Source organism: Anser anser (genome assembly GCF_964211835.1).
Source record: "Anser anser genome assembly, chromosome: 2".
NCBI lineage: Eukaryota > Metazoa > Chordata > Aves > Anseriformes > Anatidae > Anser > Anser anser.
The window spans coordinates 80,837,595-80,853,460 of NC_139721.1; the positions used below are offsets into that span (position 1 = coordinate 80,837,595).

A 15,866-nucleotide genomic window follows, 5' to 3' on the forward strand; every position below is an offset into this window, starting at 1 on the left:
CTGGCTTCCAAGATTAAGCGTAGATAAAGAAGACAGACATGGTCCCAAGAACTAATTATACTTGAGCATATTTAATGAGCAAAGGAAGATTGAACTTTCAAGCTAAATGGAAAGAACAAAGAAAAGCAATGCCAGACAGCAACAATTTGTTGGGCAGGGATGGGGGAGTTAAGCCATATTAGAAAGCAGCAGGAAAAAAAACTCTACGTTACATGTAAGTGCTGTAAAACATCAGCTAAACTAGTCTCTTTGAAGTGTTGGTGGTCAACAATAGCAATGTTATCTATATATTATAATTATATATTATAATATATTGTAATATATATTATAATATATATTATAATTTAATATTATAATATTATGTAATATTATAATACAGAACTACTTTCAGTTAATGTTTGGTTTGAGTTGCTGCACAGCAGGCTAAAGCAAAAAATCTTATTTTTACTCTGGGCTTTCTGTATTCCCTGTGTAGCATCCTACCTGTCACTCTTTTTATCTGCAAAACATTTTACTTGCAAGAAGTCACAAGCATTAACAGCCTTGTATCCTGTTTCCAGGGGCATTCTGGAGAACAGTGGCAGCTGGGGCATCTCTCATACCCGGGTCCCAACAGAATCTAGACCAGGGCATGTTGCACTAATAGCTGGGTTTTATGAAGACGTCAGTGCAGTTGCTAAAGGTATGCCAGTCTTTTTAAAGTTTTAAACACTGTCCTCCAGAATAAGGAATTTTAGTGATTGATATATACTTGCATAGTGGTTTGTATAACAAGATTATATGGAAAAATCTCATTTTGGATAGTTTTCCCAGTGTTAATATTGATAGCTATGAAAATGCATTACACAAGTTAATATTTTATAACATAGTAAAATTTAGCACCCTAAGTCTAAAAGCAGAAAAGCTTTCTGGATTTACCTTTTCATGTAACATATTTTTTTTAATTATAATTTGGGATATAATGGAAGGTGGTTAAATGTTGCAAACAAAAGTAAACTGCAGTGTTTTAGCTGAACCGTTGTCAGGTGGAGTTGAAGGATCAGTAGCAAAATGGAGTGGAAACTTCAGCTATGGTTTAGCTGGAGATAGCTGCTGTCGGTGAATGCTTGGTGGTTAATAATATGGAACAAACCTTCACATTTCTAACTTGCTGTCTTGTATGCTTCTATGCCTTCCCCCAGGAACACTTGCAATGTTGTATGTTGTTTTTGGAAAGGGGAGGGTAAGAGGAATTACCTGATCTTGTCCAGGCTTCTAGTCAGAAGGTTCTTCCTTCTGACATCTGTTATGAATGCAGGATTGGCTTGAATTGCTGTTAAGAGCATCTCTTTATATTTGTCAGCTGCCTTGTCACAGAAAGTCTTTAAGGTTTTCTTGTGAAAGGGTGGAACATGATTACTGGTAATATAATACGTGTGTGTAACTTAATGCACAATATGTTGAAAGCTGCAATCAGATAACAGGGGATTTAGAATTCAGGAAAATTTTAGCTTTGTAGAAGGTAAGCCAGCTGTGTGTTGTTTGTCTGAATCCTTGCATAATGAGATTTGCTTAGGTTTTCAGCTCATTTCTTGATGAATGGGGGACTAATTGCAAATAGAGGTAAAAAGAAGTAAAACTGAGACCTACAGAGCGTGGTTCATTATGAAATAGTAGAAGGGACCTCCCCCATCCCCCACCCCCCAAAAAAAGAAATTTTGCGTGGACTATTAGTCTTATAAGTCAAAGAAGTCTTTTAGCAATCCAATTGAAATCTATGTATGTTTAACAGGATGGAAGGAGAATCCAGTGGAATTTGACTCTGTTTTCAATGAAAGTAAATATACCTGGAGCTGGGGAAGCCCAGATATTTTGCCAATGTTTGCAAAAGGTAAGGTTTAAATTTTGTGAATCTTTAACACATAGTTATCTGGTAATAAAATAGAAAGACTTGCAATTTTCAAGTTAGAGAAGAAGGTGAATGACATGTTTCCAGTTTATTTTTTGTACATGTGATTTCTAGTTCGTGAATTCAAGACTGGGTGGAGAAACGGTAAGCTTTAAGAAGATATCCCTATTTTATTATCCCTATTTATCATCCATTTAAATTGGCTTTACTAAATTCTGTCACCATAGTAAAGGAGAAACACCCATAACTAAAAGGACTTCATGCTTTTAATTTGGTTTAAAGTTCTTACTTCTTTTTCTGAACTCCAGTCTCTCCTCATTCCCCCCAGTATCTCCTCTGTCACACACACCTCTTTTTTTTTTTTCCTGTTCCTAGGTTGGTCCATATAAATTTAAGTTTATGAAAAGCTGTAAAAATATATTCTAGTAGTTTACACTTTCCCATGACCTCAGATAACAGCTTGTATTTAGAAATATTTTGATGGTGGCTGGGGAGAGAGGAAAGGTAGTATACTGCCCTTGCACAGATTATTTACATTTCTAGGGATGTATCCTTGGGAAAATATTTGGGGAATTCAAGAATTTTACAAAGCCCTGTCCTTTTGTTAGTTTTCTTTGAGTAAGAAGATAAGCAGGGGACTGGAAGCAGCTTTGATGTTTTCTGCAGCGGTGTGCAAGGGTAATTCCATACAGTTGTCTCGTGTCTCAATATGGCTTCTTCTGAGTGACACCAATGTAGCTGTATAGTTTTTGTTTTGTTTTGTTTTGTTTTTAGAATCCTCCAAAAATGAACTGTCCTTGAAGGCATGTGGCTGCACTGCTTGAGAAAGGTTTAGTGAAGCACTGTTTGAGAAGTAGATGTTATCTGGGAAGCAGTTTCTTGTGATATAAAGCTGATTTAACTTTTTATTGGAAAAAGTGTTTTTTCCCTTCTTCCTTCTCTCCAATATAAGCTTTATCTATAAACAATCTATTTTTGATCATGTATAGAATAAAGACATTGACCATTTCTTTGTTACGAGTTTCCAAAGAAGAGGTGAAGTGGGAAAGTTTGGCTTCTATAACAAAGAAAGGAATGGAATCAAGTAGCTGTTAACTTTAGCTTCGCTTTCACAAAAAGCTGAAAAGAAGATGAGTGGAGCATAGCTTAAACTCTCTCCTCCTTTCCATATTGAAAATTAGTAAGGTCACATGAGTATTGTATTTTTTTTATCATGCCAAAATATTCAGAATTCTTTTAACTGTTTCACCACTCTCGTTGGATGACAAATGAAGAATATATGGTACCCGCTGGGTTTTGTCAAGGAGTGAAAAATCCTGTTTGCTGGCATTATTTATCTTCAGGTCTTTTTTCTGTCATAAAATAAATATTTCAGTCAGATCAGTGTGGATTCTATAGAGAAGGTAAATAAAATGCTGTTGGATGTCGATATCAAAATACTTCATATGCATGATGTCTGAAGGAGGGAAGTGGTTGGTCCACTTTGTGCTGGTGAGGCCTCACCTCAAGTTCTGTGTACGTTTTTGAGCACCACAATATATCAGGACATAAAACTATTAGAGTGTGAAGGAGGTCTGTGAAGATGGTGAAGGGTCTAGAGAGCAAGACGTGTGAGGAACGGCTGAGGTCCCTTGGTTTGTTCAGCCCCGAGCAGAGCAGGCGGAGGGGAGGCCTCATGGCGGCCTGCAGCTCCCTCACGAGGGGAGCGGAGGGGCAGGCGCTGAGCTCTGCTCTCTGGGGACAGCGACAGGACCCGAGGGAACGGCATGGAGCTGGGACAGGGGAGGGTCAGGCTGGGGGTTAGGGAAAGGTTCTTCACTGAGAAGGTGGTCAGGCACTGGGACAGGCTCCCCAGGGCAGTGGTCACAGCACCCAGCCTGCTGGCGTTGAAGGAGCATTTTTGGACAAGGCTCTCAGGCATATTATTTGGTTTTTGAGTGGTCTTGTGTGGAGCCAAGAGTTGGACTTGATGTTCCTTGTGGATCCCTTCCAATTTGGGGTATGCTATGATTTTAAGAGTACCCTTTCTTGGAAACCAGTTGCAATGCTAGGGTCATTGTTTCTTGGGCCCTGAGAAGGGTATCCTCAAGACCATGGGGACAACCCTGTGCCAGGGTTATTGTGAAGAGTTTGTGCCTCCTCACTATTTACATTCAGATTGAAACAGACCTTTCCATCACCTCCTCTTGTTCCTACAGCACACCAAGGAACTGGAAAAAAGCAGAATTTTTCACATTCCTCACCTGGCTCTGTTTGGTGCCAGTTGTCTGTTGCCTGTGTACTCTATTGGCTCCATATCTGACTGTCCTTGTGCCTTCATTAGCTCTTTGCCTCCTTTGTACGTGTAAAATTTGCCAGCCAAAGTCTCCTGCTAGTGTAGGCTCTGGTGTCCCGTGACAGACTTGTCAGACACAGGACTGTCTCGCTAACAGAATGAGAAGTTTGATTTCCAAAGGATGTAATCTTACTGTAGGAGGATAACTCTATTCCTAACCCTACTATTTGAATCTTGATATTAAGGGCTGAGACAACGTGCCAGGCAGAAGTCTGCAGTAGGAACAGCTGGTATCTGGTGTGGGGGTTTCTGGCATCTCCGTGTTATTTCCATTAGTGTAATGGCACCACTAATCACAGTAGAGCTCTGTGCTTCTTAAGGATGTTTTCATCCTTGGCTGTCATCTACTTCTCTGTCACATCTTTGCTTCCTCCTTGCCTTGTCCCCACATTTAAAAGAAGTATCAGGCATACTGTTGCCTATCACCTCTTAAAATACAGAAATATAAAATATTATTAAATAATATTGTATAGCTGGTTGTTTCCTTGTTTCTTAAAATCATTTTATATCTTCCCAGCACTCAAAAGCTTTCCTTATGTGGCCTCATTTAGCCACTGTGTTTCTCTTTAACAATGCAGGGTTAGTTTTTTTTTTGCTCTGGTGAAAATTAGAATAGGTAACTAGTAGCATTCCTTTACTCAGTCTGCAAGCTACATGCTTTTTGTGTAGCTTTTTTGGTGTTGTACTTCACAAAAACAGGTCATGTCCGATGTTCTGTAATGCTACAGAAAAAACAGTACAGCACTCTAACCTCTTTGAACATCAGTCGTTCTTACAGTGATCACCAGGGCTTATTTCTTCTTTTGAGCTCCTTTATCCACCAATTTGAACTCCTTAATTCACTTTTGAGTGCCCTGGAGTATTTTGTTCTTTTCTTTCAGACTGAGAAGTGCAGCAAGTGTTCTGGGTTATAAGTAGTAGTAACATCTCCTGAGGGACAGCAGGGGGAACTGCACCAGATCTGTGCCAGCTTTCATCTTTCTGGCCTGAAATACCTGCATCACTTGCGTAGGTTTGGATGTAATCTTGGTTAAACAGCTCCCTTATACTGGGATGTTAGTCCATTCACAAGCCTGGAAGCTTACAAAATGGCGTTATACAATTGACATCCAGAAAATCAGCTACATGCTGACTGGCAATCAACTGATAGAAGAATGTCTCCCCTTTGGGATTTTATGTAGTCGAAGTAGAAATAGCATTCCCAAGCTGTTAACAGCTCAGCCACTGACTGAATAGTTCATTAAACTGCACCTAATTTCAGATCTTTCCAGGACTTCAGAAGTTTACTTTCTTCTAGGTCTTCGTTATCTTTCCCCCCCTCTTTTTCTGCTTTACTTTGTGGACAGTGAATGCAGAATGAAATCATCTTGTTCAGATGCTGTGTGTTTGCATCAGTGGATATCATGTTGTACCCCATGCTGTTGCCTGCCTTGTATGTAATATATGATGGTTTCCTGTATAAAAGGCCTACATGATATCCTGTTGTCTTGTATGATTCACTTTAACAACCGAAAGCTAAGTACAATTTACTAAACAAATAACAAAAGAAAAAAAACAACAACTTGTGTGCTAAAATAAGGCTCTAGGTGTCTAGTTTCCTGTTAGAAGTTTTAGTGGAGTTACTTGTTTCAAAACTAAGCTTTTTAACTTGCTTTAACTGGAAGTTGTTCAATTTCTATCTGCTTTTTGTCACGAGTGCATTGGATAACATTGTTGCTCAACCTCCTCAAAGATGCTGATAAGCTAATGAGATAAAAATGGTATCCAGGCTTAAAAACATAAATGGTGGAATAATTTAAGGAGAGATCCTTCTTTGAATTCTCTCAGGATTGTCATTCTTGATGGATTTGTGTTCCTATGCATTAATATTCATGTATTTTTTACTAAGGGAAAAGGATGAAAACTTTTCTTTCTGTTGTCTCTTATTCCATCTATATTGTTTTTGAAGGTGCTTCTGGAGATCATGTCTATATGTTTTGTTACACAGCAGAAAGTGAAGACTTTGGAGCACAAGATGCATCCAAGCTTGATACTTGGGTTTTTGACCATGTTAAGGTGAGCAAAGAATCTTCTTATGCTACCTGTGTATAAAACATAGGTAACATTTATTTTACTATAGATCTGGAAAATAAGAAATTTTTGAAAGAGATATTAGAGATATCATTTGAGGCAGTAAGTATTAAAAAAAAAAAGGCTTGAATTGATTATCATGAGTCATGTAATAGATTAGAGGAAGTGTGTCATTCAATACTAATTAAAATGCTAATAAACGTACCCTTTTAACAAATACTCTTGGCTTTCCTTAGACTTAAATTTGCATTTTATCTGAAACCTATCTTTTTAGAGTACTACAGACTGTTTAAAATTTTGTGTGATTAGTTAAGAACTTCCTAACAAGTATCTGGATATTAGGAAAAATTTCTTTACTGAAAGGGTCTTGCAGCATTGGAACAGGCTGCCCAGGGAAATGGTTGAGTCACCATCCCTGGAGGTCTTCAGGAAACATTTAGAGGTAGAACTTAGTAGGATGGTTTTGTGGTGGACTTGTCAATACTACGTTAAAGGCTGGACTTAGATGATATCTTAGAGGTGTTTTCCTACCTGAATGAGGTAGGGAGAAACAGGACTTCCTAATGGAAAAAAAAATGGGCAGTATTATTCGCTTAATTTCTGTCAGGACTCGACCTACACCAAGTATAGTGTTGCTTGTTCTGATGCGTGTAGATGACTCCTGATTATCTGCTGAGGCTGATGCTATGCTGTGACTGCCAGAGGAGCCATGGTTAGTTTTGTTAAAAAGGCAATTTAGGCCCTGAAGCAGGATTACTCATTCACATGATGCTCAGCTCAGCTAGACAGTCTTCTGTGATATTACCATTGTTTGTATTAATATCCAATGCACATAGTACTTAATTTGTGAATTCATGTGTTCATGTTATGCTGTGCTACTTCAGTTGTCCTGAATTAAGAAATGCTGTTAGTGGGTGTTGGTGCATAAGTCTGTACGTCAATGGAGTGATTAGGTGGGGTTTGACTTTCTGTGTCTCATAACAATGTTAAATGCAGTTCAAGTCTTAATAAACTTCTTCCACATGATCTTTGGGCTGGATACATTAACATTAGCTGCAGTGTAAATCAAATCAAACCTAAATAAAAAGAAATAAACCGATATATAAACCAAATCAGCATCAGTGGTAGGAAGCCAAGGGTGGGCCTGCTTAAAACGATGATGTAGGGTTGAAAAGTTTATTACAAGTCACCAGTGTTCAAAGGAAGTGATTTTCTGAGTTTGCAAGCAGAAAGATGATTTTTGTTTTGTTTTTTAACCATCGCCCTCTCTGAACTTGCACCTGTGCCAGGTTGTTTGTTGTAATATGTATGAATAATACAAATCAAATTAGGCTGTCAGTTACCCTTGAACAGTTGCCTTAAAGTTACACCCTGCTGTCATTTAGAGTTGCACAGGTATGAGGGTGGTGCTACCTTTCTCTTGTTTTAAAACACACAATGACATTTCTTATTTCAAACTATAATGATATGCTTAACATATGTCATTGCTAATGATTTTTTCCTTGGAACCAGCACCCACCGTTATTGTAAAGGCTTATTTTGCCTTCTGAATTTCATGCTGTGAATGGGTAGGACTTGATTGACTAGTGTAAAATACTCATTTCGTTAATCATCTCTTCAGTTACACATCAGCGATTGCTTCAGAAGCATGAAACTTGAGGCTGCCTGAAACAGGTCACTCTTCTACTATAACTCCAGCATCTGTCTCAGCCATGCTGGTGTGAATATATGGGTAACAATGATAATGTGCTGAAATCTGAAGTCTACTACTTCTGCAACGTGTGTTTGAGGTAAAATTAAAGGCAGGAAAATGCTGAACAACATATCATTTGACTTTGTCTTGCATTTCTGGTCCCTGAATTTGTGTCTCCTGCTCTAGGAAGTAAAAGACGAAGGGTGTACCCCCTCTTTGCTGTGTAGTTAGCAGGTCCCAAACATCACGAGGCCTTTTGCGGTTTCCTCTGCCTCCCGAAAAGATGGGGATAAAACGGAGAATGGCCGACTAATGTTATAATGTAATGTTAATGGCTGTTAGCTCTGTCTCTGTGGAATTGCTTATTCTCTTCAAAAGCGCTAAGTAGCAGAAACTCAATTAGTCAGGAGGTATGTAAACTCTGACTAGTATTTGTGTATACGTTGGAAGCAGATTTCTTAAGTCATGAGTGGAGGAAAAAACGTAAGATTCTTTATAGTTCCTACAACGTCTATTTATGGTATAAGGACATCCTAGCCCTTTCCGAGAACAGAGGAAGCGAGGTATAGACTAGATGATGTGAGTGGTTATCTGCAGCTCGATTAAAGCTTTGTGGCATGTTAATGTGTGGTAGTAGTTTGTGGGTGCTACTACCACCCACCTAGGCCACTTAGGTATGGGGTTATTGGACTTTCCCAGAAACCTTCAAAAATAACTAGCAGACCAACTGGAATGTGGCAGGATGTGACCCAACAATTTTCAGTTAATGACCTTTACCTGGATCATACTTTGACTTTGTGCTGAAAAAAAAAAAAGGGAACAATTGCTATAAGACTAGGTTAACAGTAATAAATAAATATTTCAAAATGCATTTCTGATTTTTTTAAAAAATGTTGGGGAAAAACGCTTTTATAAGATTGAACCTAATCATATTTAGTATAAAATGATTAAAATATTCCAAGTATTCATACAGTCTCTTGAAGATGAGTCTCAGTAGTGGTCTGACCACAATTTATTATGACCACAGGGTCAAAATACTTTTAAAATATTAAGTTGATGTCTTCTGATTTAAATGGACATGTAGATGCAGATAGCAAGCTTCTCTCTCTTTTCATTTTGCCCATAGTATTTCTTCCTTTGGCCCCTTTCTGCCAGAAACAGGCCACCCAAGCCTTCAGACTGTTCCTTGTATGTTTGCTGGAGGTTGGAGTCCAGAACTGGATCATGTTAACCTTTGAAGTTCTGCAAGCCGTGTGCCGTGAGCTGATGTGGATTTCAATACAAATAGCTTTGTTTTAATTAGCAGTATGATGGTTGAATGATTTATTTAAATGTATAGCGCTGCTGTGCATAAGCATGCTCTATGGATATAAGCCTGACATACATATTTTTATCCTGCCTTTTTAGTTTGCATCTAAAAATTGGCATAACCATTTAAACTCTCGCATGAGCACACATCAGTGTGCACAACTTTAATCAGCCAATTTAATTAAGTTGTCCTGGATTTGTGTGTGAAGAAGCTTTGTGGCAGGAGGAAGTTTGTTTAGTCTCTTTCTTCTTGTGCATCCATGCAGTCAGCAGCAGTTTATGAACTCTACGAAAGGATTGTGCTTCCAAGGAAGGCTCTGTTTTGGGGGGAACAAGGTAGCCTCAACAACTTGGTAGATATCAGTGAAGTCTATATTTTGTTCAGACATCAGTAAAGCAGGTATTTGCTAGACCTTCTAGGTACACTTTTCTTTGCTTTTTCCAATACAAGGAGGGGTGTGACACTAACATTTCTTATGATACTAAGATTTACAGATGTTAAAACCCAACTTCTCTTTTAAATGTTATGTTTTAAGCATTATAAACAACTTTTCAGTTTATTGTGAAAGTTTTTAGTGGAAAATTTATTATCAATCTTCCTAAACTGTTCAGTTGTAGCCAGCATATTTATTTACCAGAAAAACAGAAAAGTTAGCTGGATTCTGGGAATGGAATTATCTATTCCTTGTAAAGCTTGTCATTAGTATAACTCAGAATCAAAGGAAAATCAAGTTGGAAGAGAGCTCTAGTGGTATGTAGTCTAGCTCCCTGCATGAAGGAATTCCAGTTACAGCAGGTTGCTCAGGCCTTCCCACTCAAGTTTTGAGCATCTTGGAGGGCAGAAATATTCCAGCCTCTTTAGGTACCTGTTCAAAGATCTGGCTGCACTCATGGTTTCGAAAGTAATAAAAACAAGTAGTAAGTCCCTATCTTACTGGCATTTCCTGTGTTTCAATTTGTCCTTTGCCCTATTGTCAAATGTTTCTGAGAAGTCTGGCTCCATATCCTCTTCAGCTTCCTAGTAAAGAGTTGTGGGCTAAGTTTCTCTCAGCCTCATTGTTTATTCCCACCCCAAAACTTCTTGGGGACACTTAGCTTAAATATACAAAGGAGATAATATCACTCAACAGAGCAAATAAAAGCTAAATGAAAAAAATAGAGACAAATATGTAGTTAACGTTCAGTGGTGGCTTGGCAACTAGTGGCCACAGGTTTCAAGTTTTGTGAATGGGTACTAAAACCAGGAGGCATTTAGAAGGCTATGAGGATAGTGTTGGGCACACAGTACAGCAACCACTTGAGCAAGGTTATTTGTTTTTTCCCCAAATGTTTAGTCTCCTGTTTATCAGCTCGTCAGGTTTAGCAGCCTAAGATAATTCCTTGCAGTGAATTTTCTATTTGCTTTTCAGAGCATGCGATTTTAAAAATGTTCCATGGGATAAAAGTTTGCATTTGCTCTTTGAAGAGATGCTGTCTCTCAAGTTACACTCTCCTTCCCTTTGCCATATTCTTAATTAGCCTGAGGTTATGCAAGCAGTTCTGGCTGCTGCTGCTTAGGGTTAAGAGGTGGCTGGTGCTGGGGGAGCGGGGCATTTTTGGAGCATCACAGGAACTTCTCTAAAATAAAGCCTTGTTTTCCTCTTAGAGTTTTCTTTTGCTTTGTTAAGCCTTGATGTAAAGTACCTTTCTTCTAATATTCATCTATGTTTTAAGATATAAGTCCAGTAATTTCCTGTTTCTGTACTGATATTTAATTAAAAATAAAACAGAACTATACAGTATCCTGTAAATTATTGGTGTGTTCTGGGAGGCTTCTTCAGTTTGTGGTCAAATATGTGTAGGTGGACAGACACGTGGGAAATGGAAACACCTATAAAAATAATTATACTGCTTTCAAAACAATGCAATCAGATGGCTTTTTTTTTTTTTCTCATGTACCTTCATTTGAAACATCTCTGGGCTTGGGTAAGACTTTTTTTGTTTGGAGAAGAGATGGAGCATGCAAATATCAGTCTGTGGCTAGGCTATATTCAGGGGGAAAAAGGGTGGAATTGAGTACTACCATGGTATCCTGACACAGCTTACCATGGTGGTCTTGCTGCCGGCTTGGTTTACTTCTTGGTACAATGACTTTAGTTTACCCAAGGTGTGAGCTTTAATTTTTAGCAGCTGCACCGCCATCACAGGTATGTGATAGGTTGCTTTTCCCTTCGGCGACAGAAATGGTTCGTTGTGTCTACCAGCATTTTCCCTAGGCACCTGTGTGAAATTCAAAGACACTTTTCTCTATGTTCCTGTTACTGAAAGGTCCTCTGGATGCTCTTTGAACTGAAATCCTACCCAACCTTGTTTCCTTGGGCAGTTCTGTTTCTAGGGAGATCATGCTGAAATAGCTGTCTGCCTGCATTTTGCATTGCTGTAATATGGCTGGTCTAACTCTGAATAGCCATGTCAAGACTCATACAATCTCAGGGGAAAATCCCCCCCCCCCCGGCATCTGCCTCGGGGATGCTTAAGTAGGACATGTGCAAGGCAGATGTATGTTCTGTAGCGCTTGTATTTGCAAAGCGTGTCTTGTTTTGTTCTGTTTTAATATGGTTTCTGCAAATGAGTTGTAGCTTGGTATCTCAGTCCTGCAGAATCTGCTTCCAAAGCAGCAGTATTGAGAACTTCGCTCCCAGCTTAAAAATCGATAGAAATATGAAGCTGTAAGTGGAGCTCACGAATGGTGCGTAGTTGTGTACATGTAGGAGGCAAAGAAGGGTTGATACAGTCATCTGGTATGTCTCCCTAATGAAACTAGGAAAAAAAATACTTAACTGTTGCCTGTCCTAGATAAGCTGAAACCTTGGACTGACTATATTGATGGTAGTAAGTAAAGTAAGTAAACTGGGAAGCAATTTTTCCTTCATAACTACTGGTATTTTGATGCAAAACCAGCTGCATTTTAGTTTTAATAGGCTTCCTGTCATTTTTATCCATTCCTCTCAGATTAACATCTTAATGGCTTATTCCATACAGAGCTTCTTTAATTCTTCAAGAAGTAATCAAACATTGTTCTCTGCACTAAATGAAGAAAAAGTGGTTCTGTTCCTGCATTTGCTAGGCATAGACACGAATGGACATGCTCATCGGCCAAACTCAAGGTAATTGGAGAGGTTAAGTATATCTTTCTAGTGTTGAGTGTATACAGTAACTCCTTCTTTTCTTGACCTTGCTCTTTATCAAGCCCCAAACAAGACTTGCAGTCCTGAGGGTTTCTACAATAGGCCATGTATGTCACCATGATTACTTATGCTCTGAATTTTGAGGGGTTTCTTGTTTTAAGGTCTTCTGTATAGAAGTTTTTTGTTGTCTGTTTTTTGTTTGTTGTTGGTTTTTGCTATATGCCTTATGCTTGGTTCCAATTCTCTACTCAGATCTGATTTTTTAGCAGGTCCTTTAATTTATACATGATCTAGAGGATGTGTAGGGACTTGCACTTTCGCATGTAAAATGTAAACAGTTTTTGGATTCTGCGTGGCTGAAAGTTTGTAAGGCTGGTTCTGTAGAAAAAAGTAAGATCAGAAATAATGATGCTGAAATTTGTCAGCCATCCTTTACCTTTCCTAGGGCATTTGAATGAAGAGTTTAGATTATTAACAGTATTCATCATCAGTTCACCTTGCAGTAGGGTATTTGAGAGATTTCCTTTTGTTTAGACAAATGTTTTGTATATAGGATTTTATATTTTTTCTGTTCTCTTGATCCTTGCAGAGTCCTTGTTCTGATTTTCTATGTCGTTCCAAAGTTTATATTTGTTGTATGTCTCATGTTCTTTTCTATTTTGGTGTTTTCAACTTGACTTTAGCAACAGCACAAATAGAAAATCGGTTGGCCAATAGTTAATATTGGTCACTGTCTCTAAAAAATATATGATTTTTTAGGTTTAGACTCTGACTCAAACTCTGGGATCTGTGCTGATCTATGAATAGTCTCAAAACAGTTCTTGCATTGTGAAGTCTTAGTTACTAGCTTTAAATTAGAAGTTTCAGAAGTTATTTTATGTTTGAATTTTCCAGAATTCCTTAATTATGATTCTTAATTGTTAGAATCACAGAATGGTTTGGGTTGGACCCTTAAGGATCACCTGGTTCCAACCCCCTGCCACGGGCAGGGACACCTCCCACCAGACCAGGCTGCCCAAAGCCCCATCCAGCCTGGCCTTGAACACCTCCAGGGATGGGGCATCCACAGCTTCTCTGGGCAGCCTGTGCCAGGGCCTCACTGCACTCTGAGTGAAGCGTTTCTTCCTTGTATCTAATCTAAGCCTACCCTTTTCTGGTTTAAAACCATTCCCCCTTGTCCTGTCACTACACTCCCTGGTAAATTTGCTTCATTACTGTGGGTAATAAGCTGTCCACAATCAAGGACCGGTTAGATTTGCAATACAAACAGAAAGCCATTGAGACTGTAGTTCAAGGGACTTTCCAACTGCAATGTGACAATTTAGTATCTCACATTAGACTTAGAGGAGAGGGAGTTTTACATCTAGAATGCCTTTTGTTAGCTTGAGGTTCTGTGAGGAGTAAAGTTGGGCATAATTACTGTGGATAACTTGCTTTATACCAAACGCAAAAGCTACCTTGAATCTAATAACTTTTTTTTTCTCTCCAGGGAATACAAGGAGAATATTAGAAAAGTTGATGAGGGTGTAAAAGAAATTGCTTCAATGCTTGAAAGCTTTTATGGAAATGATGGAAAAACTGCATTTATCTTAACTTCTGACCATGGAATGACAGATTGGGGTGAGCATTTTTAAATGTTGACAGTCAGCTGAGTTTATGGGTGGGAGTTGGGTGTGGGATATATATCTGGAGTGGGATTAGAGCTCTGTCCCATTAGAAGCTTTGGAGCTTCTGCTTTGATCTGATAAGTACTGCTTGTGTATGAACCCCATGTGATTTAGGAAATGGTTAATGGGGACTACAGGGGCCCTCATCAGTCCTGTGACAGCTGAGTTGCATATCTGAACAGAACAGAAAAAAAAAAAAAAAAAAGGTTAAGCTCAACTCCAATTCTCTTAGTGGCTGCTAAGGGGGAGAAAAAGCCCTGAATACCAATTCTGTCAGTACCTCTTTGAGGAAGACGAGTCCAAACAGGAGACTTATTTGGTTGCCAATAGCAAAGGTGGTCTTGTTCAAGTCCAGGTGGGACAGAAAGTCATCACTTTGGTCCTGTGAGTGCCTGGGAAAGGTGGTGAATCAGACTGGGAGCTGGTGACCAAGTTTTCTGGGGTGGTCTGTCTTCCCACTTGTGCTTTTAGGTACACCAGAAAGGATGGGACTGCTGCGCGATCTTTTTAGAAGAGGCTGGTGCTGGAGAGTACGAGGAGCAGCGGTGAGGACAGGAGAGCGAGGCAGGTGGCCAGCCAGGCTGGTACTCATAGAGGGCACTTGTGAAGGGCACAACCATAGCTGCTGAAGGACTGGAGGCAATTCTGATATAACAAGGTTTAGGGCAGATGAGGAGAGTTTCCTGAGGTCAACTCCTTTAGACAAATCTTTTCCCCTTTCTTTTTTCCTCCAGTAATATTAAGAACATTGCTGTCCTTGCATGCTACCAACTGGAGGGATAAGTCCGTCTTACTATGCTGTGTGTGCTCATAGCTATTAACTGTGACACTTCTGAATCAAGGTGTGGTCATGCCAAAATTCAGCATCTTATACCGTGTGAAATCCTGAACTTTTCTAGCGGACGCTATTCAAGCTTTCTGTTATCAGAGATGACAAAAGCATTCATATCTATTCAAAATCAGCCTAATTGCCATCTGCTCATTTGCAAAATGGTCTGCTTTGAGTATTATTTATTGTTGAGCTGGCTGCCACTTAAAATAAAATTGAAATTTTCTTTTTAAAGTAATAATTTTTAAATATATGTATACGCAAGTGTCTGTGTGTATATATACATAAAGATAGATATTGTATGATATATGTGATCAGAGGGACCTCAGGAGGTCCAACCACCCACTCAAAGCAGGCTCAGCTTTGGGATCAGATGAGGCTGCTTGGGCTTTATCCAGCACGGCCTTGAAAACCTCAAAGGATGGAGCCTGCACAGCCCCTTTGGGCAGCCTTTTCCATTCCTTGGCTGTCTTTATGGAGGGGAGGAATACACTTCCATTATCTGCAGTCTGAACATCCTCTGTTTCAACTCATGCCTGTTGTCTCTCATCCTTCTGTCGTATAGCACAGCGTAGACCTGGTTCCATCATCTTGCAAACTCACTGGCACTGCGGTACAAGCAGGCTGCTGTTGTGTGTCCCGCTACAAACACACACCACACACACACACTGTGGTGGTTTTACTCAGGTGGGCGGCTGAGCTCCACCACAACCGCTCTCTCACTCCCCCTCCTCAAAGAGGAACAGGGAGAAAATATGATGAAAAGGGCTCAAGGGTTGAGATAAGGACGAGGAGATCGCACAGTAATTATTGTGACGGGCAAAACAGACTCACCATAGGGAGATAGTGAGATTTATTGCTTATTACTAACAAGCTAGAGAAGTGAGAAACAAAGGAAAGAAACCAAAA

The 15,866-nt window shown here is 39.3% G+C and overlaps 1 protein-coding gene across 3 annotated transcripts in view; it reads left to right on the top strand.

The window, feature by feature from the left end:
* PIGN (phosphatidylinositol glycan anchor biosynthesis class N) overlaps window positions 1-15,866 on the top strand; it is a 111,587-nt gene that overhangs the window by 19,118 nt on the left and 76,603 nt on the right. For all 3 annotated transcript variants that reach the window (XM_083823533.1, XM_083823531.1, XM_083823532.1), the window contains exons 3-7: window positions 561-682; window positions 1,772-1,870; window positions 6,172-6,278; window positions 12,316-12,440; window positions 13,951-14,081. In XM_083823533.1, the coding sequence (XP_083679659.1) occupies window positions 561-682; window positions 1,772-1,870; window positions 6,172-6,278; window positions 12,316-12,440; window positions 13,951-14,081 (584 nt within the window). The remainder of the gene's footprint in view (window positions 1-560; window positions 683-1,771; window positions 1,871-6,171; window positions 6,279-12,315; window positions 12,441-13,950; window positions 14,082-15,866) is intronic.